Here is a 15,681-nt window from a genome sequence, read left to right as displayed (position 1 = left end):
CGTGTTTATTTGAAGCTTCAGTAGGCAGAATGCTTTTGGCATCATTGGGCAAAAATTCCATAATAACCTTTCAGCATATTGTAATTCAAGTGTTCTGAGAGAAAATTAGACTTCTGCACCTCCTCATGGCTCTGTTTTCAGGCTTAAAAATCAGTGCTGCGTAGTTTGACCATTTGGTCGGAGTTCGTGAGTGATTGACAGCTGGCTCCCATAGACGGCAGCTGGATGGCAGATTCCAGATCAGCTCTGACTGGTTGTTTTCCTCCAGTCTGTGAAATCTTGCAGATGCCATTAGGAGGACACAGAGGCACATGATTTTTTTCAGATTACTCATGCACTACTGTCAGGATATAGCGACAGTTTTATAAATAACTTAGCAATAACTTTTTTAAATCATATTTGCTCCAATCTTGCCTACTGCTGCTTTAAAGGGTTGGCATTGATAGCTGAAAATCTGGACATAAAACATAAACCGGGCATAAAAAAGATATAAGTGAAAAGTATGTTTTTCTGTGATTTGGGTGGGTCAACCCTTAAAATGTGCTATTAGCTGTAAGTAGAGCAGGATGAGGTTATGGTGTTCCTGGTGTATGTAATATGATTTGTAATGGTATTAAAGTCAACATTAATGTTCTGGGTGAGAAAATGGATTAGGGTTAGGATACAGGTTAGGTAACTGTTCTGATAACAGCATTAACACAATGGGAACGCACAGAATGATTAGATAAAACCAAATAATAACCCATTAGTTAACATACTGGATCATTATCATAGTGAATTGAATGTGGCAGGTTAGCCTGAAACTGTGATAAGATGAGGATGACCTCAATATAACTAAATGGTTTCATTTAAATGAAACAGCTGGATTCATTAGTCACCACTGCTCTCAGTTCATTTGAGTGTGAACGCTCTGGAGTTTGATGTAACTCTGGTTTCAGGCGTAGAAACATGTTGTCCTTGATTGCCATCAGTTTGTGTGTATGTGTACACGACTCTCTGTGTGTTTAGGAGACAGGACAGAACAACAGCGGCAGCTCAACCAAATAAAATTCAATATAAAATTCCACTGAGCGATGCTTGGTCATCAATTAAATGTGCCATGTGATCTAATGTGCAAATGAGGTGAAAAGAAGATGACGTATAGGTTATCTGTTACATCATCACAAGGATAATCTTAATCAGTGACGTGGTTACGGTAATATGATGGAGCTGTGCGCTGAATTTGAGCAAGAAAATGTCTTTCTTTATGTCAAAACCATAACTGAACAGGAGATAGACATTACAACAAGATGGACTCAACTGAATGCTTCATATCTGGTTATATAGATGGTTGTATTGCAGCTGACAAAAGTGCATCAAACCACCCTATTTTTGAAGCACAATAGAAAAATGTTGTAGCCACCTGGATGTCACAAAACAACCAAGATGTTCTGAAATGTGATGTCAAATCTTGTGACCAATCTTGAGATTGAAAGGAGCTCCAGAAAGGGAAATAATGACGGTGGTTAAAAATACAAATAAAGTAAAAAAAAGTGTCTTTTTTTCTATGTGCAGACCATTCCTCTCCTGAACATTGTGTTCCTGTGGGTTTGTGTACCGTGGCTTCAAAATGTTCTGTACAAAATGGCACAAAAAAAACAACATTTTCTTCGATCCAGAGTGGCTGTGTGGGTTTTTCACAAGTTGTTGTTGTTTCTCATGCCAACACTGTGAGTGTTTTCTGATCTGCCACTGCTATGGTTCAGTGTAGGAAACTAAAATTGATTAAGGTTAGGAAAAGAAATTTGGTCCGTGACTGTTTTATCAATTCCATGACCAATGCCATTTGAAATGCGTGACTTTACGTTATAAATGTGAACTGATCAGGGGGATTGTGGTCAGATAACAAGCACAGTGGCCACAAACAGTGGTTTATGAGACTGTGCTGTTTTCTGTGTTTGAACTGAGCTTATTAATCAAATCAAATGTAGAGCACTCTACTATTCATGACAAAGTGTCATTTCATTAGCAGGCTGTTTGGTTAGCATTTATTGCAGAGTTGTCTAGTTCTTCACAGGCAGCTGTCACAGTGCATTTACACATATAGTGAACATTTCTTGTGAATTTAATAAAAAGAAAATGGTGGCAGAGATTTATCAAATCAAGTGTTATTCCACTCACTTAATGTATTACTGTTTCATCGTGACTGCAAGAAGGGAATGGAAAGGTAGGCTTTCAGACTCGCCTATATCATGTAACACTTCCTTAGGACTGTAGATTACTCATTTTCATTTTTCAGGGGATTATTATGGGGGATTTTAAGGCTCGAGTTGTAGCATGTTTTGGGATGAGCACACTCAGCCGTGGTGGTTCCTGCTTGCCCGTTTCAGGTAAAGTTGTCAGCAAGCGTAAACCTTTAAATGGATCTTCAGAATCACATGCTGACATCACAGATGCGACACCAACATTTTCCTACAGTCTGTGGTTAATGGTCGTGTCTAGAAGGTAAACCACTAATTGCAAAAACTCTCGCTGACCTACGACTTATCCTAACCTTAACCATTCGAGGTCAATGCTTAACCTTAATCTAGCGAGAGTTTCGCAATTTACGTTCATCCATCCAGCCGTTTACTTTCGCTTATCAGGGGCCAGGTCACGGGGCCAGCAGATGTCCCTCTACCCAGCAACGTTTTCCAGCTCTTCCTGGGGGACCCTAAGGCGTTCGCTGGCCAGACAAGATATATATTCTCTTCAGCGTGTTCTGTGTCTACCCAGGGCCTCTTACCAGTTGGACGTGCCTGGATACCCTCCAAAGGGAGGCGTCCAGGAAGCATCCTGATCAGATGCCCGAACCATCTCAGCTGGACCTTTTCAATGCAAAGGAGCAGCGGCTCTACTCCGAGCTTCCTCCGGATGTCTGAGCTCCTCACCCTATCTCTAAGGCTGAGCTCAGCCACCCTATGAAGGAAACTCATTTCAGCCGCTTGTATCCGCGATCTCCATCTTTTGGTCATTACCTAAAGCTCATGACCATATGTGAGGTCCACATAGGAACATAGATGGATTAGTAAATTGAGAGCTTTGCCTTCCAGCTCAGCTTCCTCTTCACCATGATGGTCCAGTACAGCGCCCGCTGCACCGAACCGCCTGTCCGTCACCCGCTCCATTTTACCCTCACTCGTGAACCCCGAGACTACTTAAACTCCCTCGCTTGGGTGACTCTTGATCCCTCGGATCACTTGGTTCTTCCAGCAATCAAATAAGGATTTACAGTAGAAAAAATAAACATACGATTGTACTCATCCCATGAAAAAAAAATTGTCCTTCAAAGACCCTCATTACCCCTAACGCTAAGCTTTTTCTCTCCTTTCACAGAGTACTCATGCTTTGGGCAGTGACTCACTCCAAACCCGGAGGGCGCAATCCACCATTTTCTGGCAGCAATTTACGTGTTACCTTCTAGACACGACCATGGTTAACAGCTATTTAACAAACATGTTTCAACATATGTGCTAGATTTTGTACAGTGGATGGTCAACCCATCAGATCACCCAGCAGTGGATCACATCATTCATGTTCAGTCACTTGGTGTATTTCATTGGATGCACCTCAATTGAAATGCCTGTCAGACTTGACACACTTGTTGAAAATACCATGACGAACACGACTTTCTTTCACTCTCCTCAAAATAAATTCAAGATGTAAACTCATGTAATAACTGACAATTTATTACTGGATTTGTTCTGAGCTCAAACTTTGAAACCATGGGCGTAGCTCTCATCTTATTTTCACATTGGTGTCACTTGTTGGGGGGCAACAAAAATTACGTTAAGTACGAATAATTTAAAAAAATGCAGAATAGATTAATTAATAATTTAGATAGAAATGCAGATAAATATTCGCAGAATGTCCCTGTTAAGAAGTAAAGCTCAGGCATGGAAACTAAATTGACAATCTTGCACCGCAAATGCTTAAATAAGATATATGATCTATTTCCTCTGGTGTGAAAACAAACTTGGAGCTCAAGTTGAAGGCTGAAGTCCACAGGGCTGTGATTTCTGGTGTCAGATGATAGAAACAGTCACGCACAATTCCTCCAGGATTTTGGCTGCTTCACCGTGTCAACATCAGACTTTCATGTGACTAGTATCTTAGAGTTCAAAATAAAGGAGCATGTAAACTAAAAGAAGAGTGTATACAGAAACAAATATTGTGTGCAGCTGATATCTTCCCTCTTCAAAACTAGCAACCTTTGAAAAAACTGACATCAATCAGACTTTAAAAAACAGTAGTCTACAGACTGATAATACGTCACTAACAACAATACGAATGCCACAACAACAGAAATCCTCTATAGGGCCAAAACCAAAATCCTCTACAAAGAAGTTTATCTCTGCTAGCTGCTCTAGGTCAGGTTCATGAAAAACTTGTGATGACTCTTGATCCCTCGGATCATTTGGTTCTTCCAGCAATCAAATAAGGATTTAAAGTAGAAAAAATAAAGATACGATTGGACGATTCAGAGCAATTCATCAACAAGTTGTTAATGTTAAAATAAAATGTACAATTTGGCAGGTTAGAGTTGGTTTGAAAACTTTGCACACAGGAGTCACTTTAATGTTCTTGTGACTCAAAGTAACATTGCTGTTAGTCTTTTCCCACTTTGAGTTCATACCATGTCAGCCCTGAATTGGTAGACCAAATGTAATTATTTTAGTCAGTTTCAAGATGACAAATCAGCTGGTCGAGGTGCTCGCTCCAGTTGAAAATGTTGCTGACAACGGACCTTCACGTATTGAAGCCATTTTCTAGTTGGAGCAGGTGTTGATGTTCTTGCCGTCAGCAGCCTCCTCCACCAGTGCTAAGTGATAATCAGTGGAGAGAGTGAAGTGGGACACGCAGCCCACCAAGCCTCCAATGTACTGTCTGTTTGTGTGAAGAGCTATCTCTTTCATGCCACCTTAAAGAGAAAAAATAAAAATGCAGACATTAAAATTATTGTTTGATCTACAGTAGATATACAGCACTTTATGGGGTTATGAGTTGTAAGCACCACCTACCAACATATAAGGGTCCGTTGATATTGAGTTGTCTCATCTTTCCAGGTGACCTGCCTGTTTTTGCTCCGTAGTCGTCCACTGTCAGCTTCCCTGACTGGCCATCCCTGAAGAGATAATAAAATGACTTATTAGTAAACTTAAGATACAGTACAAATGGCTTGGCACATTTGCTTTTACATTGATTTAACTTTTTTGCATCCCCTAAGTGACAAAAGAAACTAAATTTGAAGTCCTTTAAAGGCTGTCCTTTGGTTTTTAATTTTCCACATGGAGAGTTAACTGAATGTCAGGACAGCAGGTTATTACCTCTCCTTAAAGCTGCATTAATCCATGTGAGGGATAATGTACAGCGAGCAGGTCATTGTTGTAAAATAAACCACAACAGGATGATGCAGGCGGAGAGGTGGACCCCAACGCAAAAGCCCTGAAGGGGTTTATTTCACAAAAATGACCCGCTAACTCTACATTAAACCGCTTATTACACAGCTACTTCCCCCAGACTCCAAGACTAGAACTGCGTCCATAGCAACGGTCTGTTATACATAGCAACAGTTTGCTATAAAAAAATAACAGACTGTAGAACGTCGTGATAGACCAATCAGAATTGAGTATTCAACAAATCTGTGTAATAAATATGTATATCAACAATGAATTGAATGACTATGTAATATACATTTAAGGAGATTTTTTTGACATCTTTCAGACTTTTTTGTCAGACATTTTTCAGATTGTTTTTTCAGACTTTTTTTCTTCCGACATTTTTTTATGACATCTTTCAGACTTCTTTGTCAGACATTTTTCAGACTTTTTTTTCAGACTTTTTTTCTATGGACATTTTTTTGAAATCTTTCAGACTCTCATGTTTTTTCCTCTCATCAGTCAAACAAACATTAACAATGTTATAAGCAGGCTACAATCATCAGAACAATATGAACATTCAGGCTCAAAGGTGTACTTGCAGATATACATGTTAAATAAAAGACTATGGAAGAAATTCTGAAATTTGACGACCTTATTAAAATCTAAGACCCACCTAGACTGGTCTATTCGAAAGGATTTTTTAAATCAAGAGCTTACCTCACAGCTTTGACTCTGTGCCACTTTCCATCGGCAAAGGTCCCGTTGACAGCAATGTTAGACGCACCGCTGCCCAGGTTATAACTACAACAACATGGAAGCACATATAAGGTGAGTTTAGGTAGCTCCAAAGGGTGCAGTGGGTTCACATTTGTATGGTACTGCTCAGATAAATCCTGGTTCCTTTCCAGGTCACGGTCCTGCCTCAGACCTCAGGTCTTTTTTTAGCTCTGCCTCTACTGGGTGCTTAGCTCTCCCTGCCCTTTGGGGGGATCAGCGTCTCTCTCCATCATCTTCATCCACTCAACTTTCTTCTTTTGCCCTTTTCTCCCTAGCCCTTTTTTTGCCAAAAAGACAGGGAAGAGCAACCATGTGGCAAACAGGACTTGTACTTTGACTAGAAATATTTCTTTATAACCCAAATATTTCGGTCAGAATAAGAAGAAAAACTTACAGAAGTGTTTCTTAAAGTTTTCATACTGTCCCTCATGGTTTACACAAACATGTAAACCAATACCTGAAGATTAGTACACCATCCTGAAGCCCCATAGACAGGAAGTCACTGTTGGGTCTCATTGGACTGTCTCCTCGCCATAGCAACAGGCCATCCTTGGCTGTGCTCTTAAACCGCATGAAAAGGTTGGTCCTGGACCCAGACGCCCTGATAGAAACACACATCATTAAAACAACATAAAAACTTTAGTTGGGGAATTATAACTGAACATATCAAAAATCCTTTTGCAGCCTCATTTCACTACCAACCTTTTCAGGATGTCTCTGTTGTCATATGTCAGGTAACTTCGGCCGATGAACTGCGGGATCTCGATGGCTTCAGTCACAGCTGGGCAGAGAAAACATTGTATTTACTTCACAGTGTCACAAGGTGGCAGCATCAGCATGGATCTACTGACTCAGGCTACGCTAGAAGACTAAACATGATTCTGAGGAGAAATGTAAGAGGGTAAAAGGGGTATATATATATATATGTAGCTTCAAAAGTAATGTTAGGTTACGATTATTCTAATGTGCAGGTTGCTAATATCTGTTTTTTGAATTCATAGAAGAAAACTTACTGTTCAAACAGTAATTCCCACACTCTGTTCAGGGAAAGCATTAAAAACAGAGAAGGCATAGATAGGCTTAAGGGATTAGGTTGTCCAATATATCATTTTATATGACATTACATGATTACAGAAAACACTTTTAATCCCTGAGAAGAGGAAAGATCATGCCACATGGTAAAAGCAATATATTGCACACAAATAACAAAACATTGACATCATTAATTTCTTCACAATTGATTTAAAAAAATGAAAGATAATTGCAAGTTATGTTCTTCATCTTCACTAAACATTGAGTGTGCCATCTAAATGTATATATTTTATGGTTTTGTTCCATAAAAGACAAATGAATATTTACTCCTAGTCCTCAAAAGCACACACAAACATATCTTTTGCAGTGTGTAAACCCCACATTGCTTTCAGTTATATGTATCATCTGATACCTTTTTATGTCTGATGCTCTCTAATCACAACGCAACCAACAAACCAAACACTGAACTTGCACTCATTTCATAACTGTATAGTCACTGTATTATAGTATGTTTACTGACTAAGAAAGACCCCAAACTTATGTCACTGTGCTAAAACATGAGCTAGTTCTGTAAAAAGATAACTGACCTTTCTGGCAGTGCCTCCCATCATAGCCTAGAGGGCAGTCACACTCATAACTGTCCCACTTCGGCCTGCAGGTCCCTCCGTTGGCACAGGGACTTTCCACACATGGGTGAGCTGAATTTGCCACGTTAACTCCACCAGCGGAGCCAGTTGTTATCGGGATGGTGCGGTCATTGAGTATCAGCTGGGGAGGTGAAAGGATCAGACAGAGACGAAGACGAAGAGGAGGCAAGAGATGGGATAAAAATTCAACTATAGACATTTTTGTTGCTGTAACAATGATATGCATCAAGTTTCTTGCAACAGAACCAAGTGTTGTGACTTGAATATTAAATTTTTATTGTTTACTCATTACCAGTGTGATGGATTTGAAATGAATGTCAAAATGATTGCCAATCGCCAAATAAAAACTAAAAACAGATTTTGAAATACAGGTGTTACAGATGTGCATCTGTTAATACCTTCTGAATAATTCCAGTGAAGGGCTTTATCACACCTGCTGTCCTCTTGGTTTTATCGTATTCTGGTACTCCGCCGATATAAAGAGGTGAACTGCAGTTGATCTGAGTGAAAGCGCCCTGCAGAGTAAATCAAACAGAAGATGTTAGTTAATTATGTCAGTTTTTGGTAAATGAATCTAGTTATGCATATATTCATCAAGATTAACGTCATGTTTCCCTTATCAAATACTTAGGTACTTAGGTCAATTTTGTCTGGAGATAATTTCATCATGCTGAAATTTGACATGTTGCCTTGATTTATCTTCACAACCTGCTGTAAAATCTGTATTATTTGTTCTATGTGATAACATGGTGGTAAATAAGCATAAGCAAGGCAATATGAAATTGCGAGTTTAACATAATTTTAAGTTTAATGAAACATCCAATGAAACCTTTTTTTATTATTATTTTTTTGTTGTTGTTCATTTGTTTTTTTGTGTATGTATAGTGTTATTTGTAGGTGACAATAAAAACTGATTAAAAAAATTGTGTCAAGATGTTTAAATAACAAAAAAGAAAGGAAATGTATCAACGAAAATAAATAGGTGAAAACATTAAAGCACATATCAGAGGTAAAAATTAGTTCAACATTGAGCAAACCAAACATTTTTCTCAGGACTTAGAGTATTGGTTCTCAACCAGGGATTCGGGGATAATTTCTGCCCTCTTGTGGTCAAAAATGACATATTGCAGCTTTAGGCAACACAAACAAAATACCTCAGCAATTCCTTCCATTGGCCTTTGGCTGTCCACCTGAAGGATGCCACTCTTTGCTGTACGAGACACCCTCAGCTCATGCCATGTGTCCAGACTGATCTGCTCCTCACTCCTGTAGCACAGATCGTCACACACAATATAGGTTAGAAAATATGATGAAGAAAGTGAAGGAGACAGAAAATAGTATGCAAGTACATCACTTTAATACCTTATCGTAGCTCCTCCAGAGCCACAGTCAAATCTGAACTCTACATATCTGTCCACCAGGTTGATAGCCAGGAAGTCTCCGCTGCCTGCGTCATCGCTGTACAGCAGCGTCCCGTCGGGCATCGACGGCCAAAACGTCAGCTCAAACTCCGTGAAGGACAGATAACTCTGAGAGGACTGAGGCCACGGGATGACAGCGTATGAAAACACTGTCTCATTGAAGAGAGGTGAGGACAGTGAGAAAGCTGGAGAGTTGGGAGAGGAGACATGAAAAGAAAAAAGCAGGAATGAAAGATTTGTGCCAAGGGGGAAGAAGAGGCGTGAGCATTAAGATGATTAAGAGTGAAGAGGAGGAAGTTGATGAGAACAGGAGAACATAGAGAGAAAGGACATGGGGAGGAGGAAAGAGAAAGTGGATGGTTATATTGTGTGAAGTCTTACATGCAATCAATCCCTCTGCCTCTATGTAAGACATAATAATCCTCATCTTCACCAATTTTCCTTCATATTGCACTCAGCTGGTCAGTAATTACCTTAAAAGGTTTGTGTGACAATCGGGGACCATCAAGTGAGAAGAAACCACGAAGCGATTTTACTTTCTACGTTCACAGTAGTACGAAACGTTTACTCTTGTAAACAAGAGTACACGTCACACAAGAGTAAACAAGCGTGTGTTCTTTTTGTAGATGTGAGACAAAGGAAGATAGGATTTGACTTACTCTCTTCACAAAGTGCTCCCCTGAAGCCGAGCGGGCACAGGCAAATGTAGCCGTCGGCACGGTTCGCAAAGCAGACTCCACCGTTGGCACAGCTGACCAGGTCACACACGCTGTCACTGCACTCACCTGGTGGACAGGAGATATGAGGCAATTAAGGCAGACTTAGCATATGCATCTATATAGATAACTGGATAATCAGTTTAAGTGATTTTCATGTTCATTATTTCCATGTGACATTACTCCATACCTAGGTGCGTAAATTGAAAAAAAAAATCAGAAACGCTACATTATGAAATCCAAAAGCTTTTGCTATTTTAGTAAAAGAATAAACACTGCCATCTAAATTTAAACAGAGTGCTCTAACTTTATTACATTATTTATATACAAAGTCCAAAATAAGTTGTTTATTTCTACAGAGGCATAGCTGCTCTTAAAGGTACAGTGTGTAGGATTTGGCAGCATCTAGTGGTGTGGTTGCAGATTGCAACCAACCGAGTACTCCTCCGCTCACTCCTCCCTTCCCAAGACTGTGGTAACATGAGCCGCCGAGTGAAAAACCGTGGTAACGCCTGTTCGCCTCACTCAGAGGCCATCATTACTATAACAACACTACTTTGGGAGCAACAGAAGTCAGACGGCAGCTGGCGGTACCACGGTTTTGCACTCTGTGGCTCATGTTACCGCAGTTTCACAAGTGTGTCAAAGGACTACGGTGGCCTTCAGGTAGCGTAAAAACATGAAAGGCTCTCTCTAGAGCCAGTGTTTGGTTTGTCCTTTCTGGGCTATTGTAGAAAGATGGTGGCGCAACATGGCGGACCATGTGAATAGGACCCACTCTCTATGTAGATATGAAGGGCTCATTCTAAGTTAACGAAAACACAACGATTCTTAGTTTCAGGTGATTATACACAAACATAGTTATGAATATTATATTCCATTTCTGCTGATAGATCCCCCTGAATGTTGCACACTGTTCCTTTAAACTACTTGTCTGAGCACCAAAACTTGAGAGGAGAACCAGTGCATTATAGGTAACATGGGTATGAATCATATAGTGCTGGCAGCAGCCAAAGAAAAAAAACAAAAACTCATTACACAAACTCACACAGACCTCATTCTTCCTCACCTATATCAGCTCCACTCAGAGCTCTTCCCAGAGGCCAAGGTCTGATGTCTGTCGCCTTGTTGTTGATGGTCAGACTCTGAATGCAGCCGAGAAAGCCACGATTTGTTCCCGTCGCCCTGACCAGCCAATAAGCACTCGGAGATCCACCCACATAGAGCGGGGAGCGGAATGTGATCTTAGTGTACTGGCCCTGATAGAGCAAAGAGTGAAGAGAACAACACTGAGTTCAGGTAAATCCACTACCCGAATGGACTGAAAGGCAATATTGTCAGCAATGTCTTCATCCAAACCACAATATCAAAATGATTGTTTATACTGCAAAAAGATTTTCCATTTTTAAAGATGTACTATACTTTGACAAGATACATTTATGCACAAAACATCTCATCTGTGTGCTAATGCTAACCAAAATATTATGTAAAAGCAATACCAGGCCATTAAATAGGCATTATCGGTCGCTATATGCACCATAGATGTGGATCAGTAGGGGCCTACTACACTCAATAGTAGGTTTTATCATCTATTCACATGGTAGATCACCGAAAGAAGGTATAAAAGAACACGACAGCGACCTCTAGCGACCGTAGTAATTATGACAGAAGCAGAAGCAGAAGTCAGGCGCTGCAGTGTAGACAGCGTGAAACTCCATACAGGGCAGAGGTCGGGGGTTCGCATTGCCTAAACCTAAAGAAGTTGTAGTTTTGTTGCCTAAACCTAAAGAAGCTTTTTTGTTTGTGTTCAAAACGTAAAGTTTTATTCAATTTTACAACGTGTTAGAACGTGTGGCTTTAAAGTTTCACTTTCACAACTTGGTAGGCCCCTACTGACCCACATCTATGGTGCTTATAGCGACCAATAACGCCTATTTAATGGCATGATAACAGTCAAATCCGGTGATATACGAGCATTTATCTTATCACCTGCATGTGTTATTGTTACCTGCGAGCGTCCAGATATGGGCGTGTCGTTGTCCATACGCAGCCAGCCGCTCATACCGTCTCTGAAGATGGTGACCGTGTGCCACTGACCGACAACAATACGACTCTCGCTGACTATCTGAGCTGCTCCTGTACCACAGTTAAACCTGAGGAAGAAACAAATATCCAGTTGTTATAAATGCTGACATGAGAATAATGCTGTAATAATCACAAATTATATTGATATGGTATAATGAAATTTCTCCTTATATTTCTTTAAATATAGAAACAAACAATATCACATATCTATTCTCTATCTGCTTGTTCAAACACCTCACTGAAGATATTGCGCTTGCACTATTTAAAACAGCATTAATCAAATGAGAATACAGTAATATAGATGTCATCAGATGTTGTGTTTACATCCCCTATACTGGTTTCTATAAGCAGCATATAAGTTTTCCTCTCAACTTCTCCTCAGTTTTGAAGAATTGTTATTCAGCATTCATGACACTGTTTTCTCAAAAACCCATCTTTTACAATCTAGTTTCTTTAGACCACCAGTACGTATGTGGCAGCTAACATCGTTTTAAAGTGTAGTTTCTGCTTTTATTCACCAGCCAAACCTTTGAGAATCTAAACCCATAAGGGAGTCACTGTTTTCTTCACCTGTAGTGCAGCTTGCCTCGTACCAGAGTCAGAGAGGTAAAGTCTCCACGGCCCTGTTCGTTCTCTCCACAGTAGAGCAACAAGCCCTCGTCAAAGTCTGCCTGTACCACAGAGAAACTGGTTCAAAGCTCTTTTCACCCTTTTCAAAGATAAAAATCAGTGGGGGGGGGGGGGGAGAAAATACATGGTGCTTTTTTACCTTGAACTCCAAAGTGATCTGAAAGGTCTGGTAAGAGTTCTTCAAGGGTTCAAAGGTCATGTGAGAGTAGCCAGAGAACCTCGGAAAGTTCACCGACACCACTGAAGAAGAACAAGGGATAAAGAAATCATGGTAAATTTAAGTTTGGAGGGACAAATGTTAAAAAGAACTGTCCCATCGCCACACTTTAACTACATGTGGCTCACCCTCAGAGCAAGTGTCCCCTCTGCGTCCGAGGTTACAGTGGCAGCGTGAGCCTCCACCGTCGTAGTCGCTGAGACAGAAGCTGTCGGGGGGGCACACGGTGTCATCGCAGGTCAGGTCGTACACACGAGGTGCCTCGCCTTTCCAGGGGGACATGGTTGGGGTGGTAGTGGTGGTGGGCAACGTGATGCTAAGGTGGATCAGAAGGGGAAGAACGATGAAGATGTTTAGTGAGTACTATGTTTCAATTTTTGTTTTCACTTTTTTCACTTTCACTTTTTAGAATGCATGATCATCTCTTGTTGGGACTCATAACAGAGTACGGTCACGACCTGCTCTATATGAAATGCGTCTTTCTTGAGATAACGTCTGTTATGATTTGACGCTATATTAAAATAAATTGAATTGAATTGAACTTTCAAATGCAATTTTGTAATGTATCTGTTAGGCCTGTCCTGTCACAATAACCATTTTGTTAGAAGATATATTGTGCAAGAAATAATTGCGATAAACAATATTATTGTAATTTTAAGACCATTTTATGTCACAGATATAATGATAAAATAATGCATAATAATGCAAGTAAACCTTTTCAAAGAGCAATGAACTTTTAATTCTTAAGAATATTCAGACATTGAAATTGAAATGTGGAAAAAAAATATTACAATATCCTAAATAAATAAAACATAAATAAAACAACACAAACAAAACAATAAATAAAATGGACTCTCAGGCTCTGCTAACAAAAATGAGCAATGGCTGCTCAATACCCAAGTCTTATAATGGTAGGGGAAACGCTGCTGTCTATTCTGGCATCATGTTGGCTAAAATGTTGGTAACATGCATGTAAACACAACAGGCAATATCAAGGTCAGCAAAACTGCTCGAGGTTATGTCCATATATCGTATGATAAGTCGATAACTTAATTATCGTGGCAGGCCTAGTATCAGTTCTGTCCTCAGGTTTAATACTTTTCTTCCATCTGCATTTTAGAGTTAGAATCAAACAGTAAAAGACAAAATGTTCACCACAGTTCCACAGGTAGGAAGGCCGCCCTATTTGCTGCAGTTAATGATATGCTGTACATCGCAGCCACAATGACAGTTTGAATTGATGTGACATTTCACTGCTCCAGTCTCCATCTATTATCAAGAAATTAAGTGGTAGAGCATGAAAAGATAAATTGCAGGTGGCTTTTAGGAGAAAGGAAAAAGGAGAAAGCTGGTAGAGAAAGAAATCTAGGAATCAAAGAGCAAGAGGAACCGCAATAACAATCGTGATTTTGTTGCGATAAAAGAAACCTTCTTGATACCTCTGCTCCCATGCTCTACATGTATAAACGTTTTTTAATCAGTTTTTATTGCCATTGTGTGAACAGGATGTAACCTAACCTAAAAAATGAAACCTTTCCCGACTTTCTGGGATGTGACATCATGCGCGCTTGCAAGTGCCTTTACTCTCTTTAGCTCCGCCAAAGGACTAACAAGTGTACAACCATAGCTAACGTTCGGTTAGAAATAGAGTCCGCTAACAAGACTAACAGGACGCTGACTGTCGTTGACTTAGCGGCCTCAGGTGTCACTGTTAACAAGCAATTTCTAGATCTTACATAGAGTCCCTTTAAAAGAGAGGCCATACCTCCCCTAGTTGCTGATAAACAGCAGTGACATCTTATCAATCTAAAACAGATTCCTTCAGTAAACCAGATATGAAGGTAAATAGAAGTACATCTTACCTGGTAGTGGTGAGTGAGGCAGTAGTTGTGGTGGGCTCTGAGGTGGTTGAGAAAATCAAATCTGTGAAATCTGGGAAGATGGATGAGGTGATGGAGGAAGCTGGAGGGGCATCAGTAGCGTTGGGAGGAGCGATGGTGTTCATACGGTAAACAACGTTCCGACCAGATGGCGGATCAGGTCGTGAACGGAGCTGGGACTTCCTGTTGTCCTGATTTATACCTGGGAACGGTTTCAACTAGGAAGAAGAAGATGATTTACAAGATTAAATGTGCCTAAAATGTTGAAGTATTCCTGTCCAGCTGTGGTGTGTAATAACCCACCTCTTCAATAAAGATGTCATAATCAGAGTCATCGATGTCGAAGCCGTCTTCATCTTTGCTCCTTGAATCTGTGATGTAACTCCCGATATCACCACTACCAACATCTGACGCACCTGTTCAGAATGTCAAGAAAGATGTTTATGACATGCTTTTAAAGGTTCAATTGTAAAAAGATACATGATGATAGCAGTGGAGTGGTTGAATGGTTAAACAAAGTTGGTTGAATAATGAAACACAAGTCAGCAGATGCAAATGTTCTGTAAAATCCAAATTTACTTTATAGCATGAGATTTCCAATGATGTATGGACCAAAAAGCTGCTTACACTGGCTGCTTGAAACATCTGTAATGGGGACACTTTTAAGCTCCTATCTTATAACATCTATTCTACACACACAGTAGAATGATCCATAAAGCGATATAATCATTCTTATTTTTGATGGTATAACATGTAAGTGGCTGCTTTTGTACAATAGGAAGAGTGGCCTCTGACACAGGTGGTTTACTGCACCAAACTCAACAGGATCACCAGCCAAATTATCTACTACAGGGGTTCTCAAAGTTTTGGGGGCCAG

General features: G+C 40.1%; 1 protein-coding gene across 2 annotated transcripts in view; it reads right to left on the bottom strand.

Annotated features, from left to right (window-relative positions):
• Positions 1 to 3,691: 3,691 nt before the first annotated feature.
• LOC119493665 (pikachurin) overlaps positions 3,692 to 15,681 on the bottom strand; it is a 32,723-nt gene continuing 20,733 nt past the window's right edge. For both annotated transcript variants that reach the window (XM_037779159.1, XM_037779160.1), the window contains 18 exons: positions 15,108 to 15,220; positions 14,787 to 15,022; positions 13,053 to 13,240; positions 12,847 to 12,947; positions 12,648 to 12,748; positions 12,001 to 12,145; positions 11,062 to 11,251; positions 9,936 to 10,061; positions 9,218 to 9,461; positions 9,010 to 9,121; positions 8,254 to 8,370; positions 7,796 to 7,976; positions 7,190 to 7,213; positions 6,879 to 6,957; positions 6,634 to 6,777; positions 6,117 to 6,200; positions 5,040 to 5,143; positions 3,692 to 4,939 (listed from right to left, as the gene is read on the bottom strand). In XM_037779159.1, the coding sequence (XP_037635087.1) occupies positions 4,788 to 4,939; positions 5,040 to 5,143; positions 6,117 to 6,200; positions 6,634 to 6,777; positions 6,879 to 6,957; positions 7,190 to 7,213; positions 7,796 to 7,976; positions 8,254 to 8,370; positions 9,010 to 9,121; positions 9,218 to 9,461; positions 9,936 to 10,061; positions 11,062 to 11,251; positions 12,001 to 12,145; positions 12,648 to 12,748; positions 12,847 to 12,947; positions 13,053 to 13,240; positions 14,787 to 15,022; positions 15,108 to 15,220 (2,441 nt within the window). In that variant the 3' untranslated portion in view covers positions 3,692 to 4,787. The remainder of the gene's footprint in view (positions 4,940 to 5,039; positions 5,144 to 6,116; positions 6,201 to 6,633; positions 6,778 to 6,878; positions 6,958 to 7,189; positions 7,214 to 7,795; positions 7,977 to 8,253; positions 8,371 to 9,009; positions 9,122 to 9,217; positions 9,462 to 9,935; positions 10,062 to 11,061; positions 11,252 to 12,000; positions 12,146 to 12,647; positions 12,749 to 12,846; positions 12,948 to 13,052; positions 13,241 to 14,786; positions 15,023 to 15,107; positions 15,221 to 15,681) is intronic.

Source organism: Sebastes umbrosus, chromosome 8 (assembly GCF_015220745.1).
Source record: "Sebastes umbrosus isolate fSebUmb1 chromosome 8, fSebUmb1.pri, whole genome shotgun sequence".
NCBI classification, from domain to species: domain Eukaryota; kingdom Metazoa; phylum Chordata; class Actinopteri; order Perciformes; family Sebastidae; genus Sebastes; species Sebastes umbrosus.
Note: the sequence above shows the minus strand (reverse complement) of the source record. Positions and strands in the feature narration are given on the sequence as shown.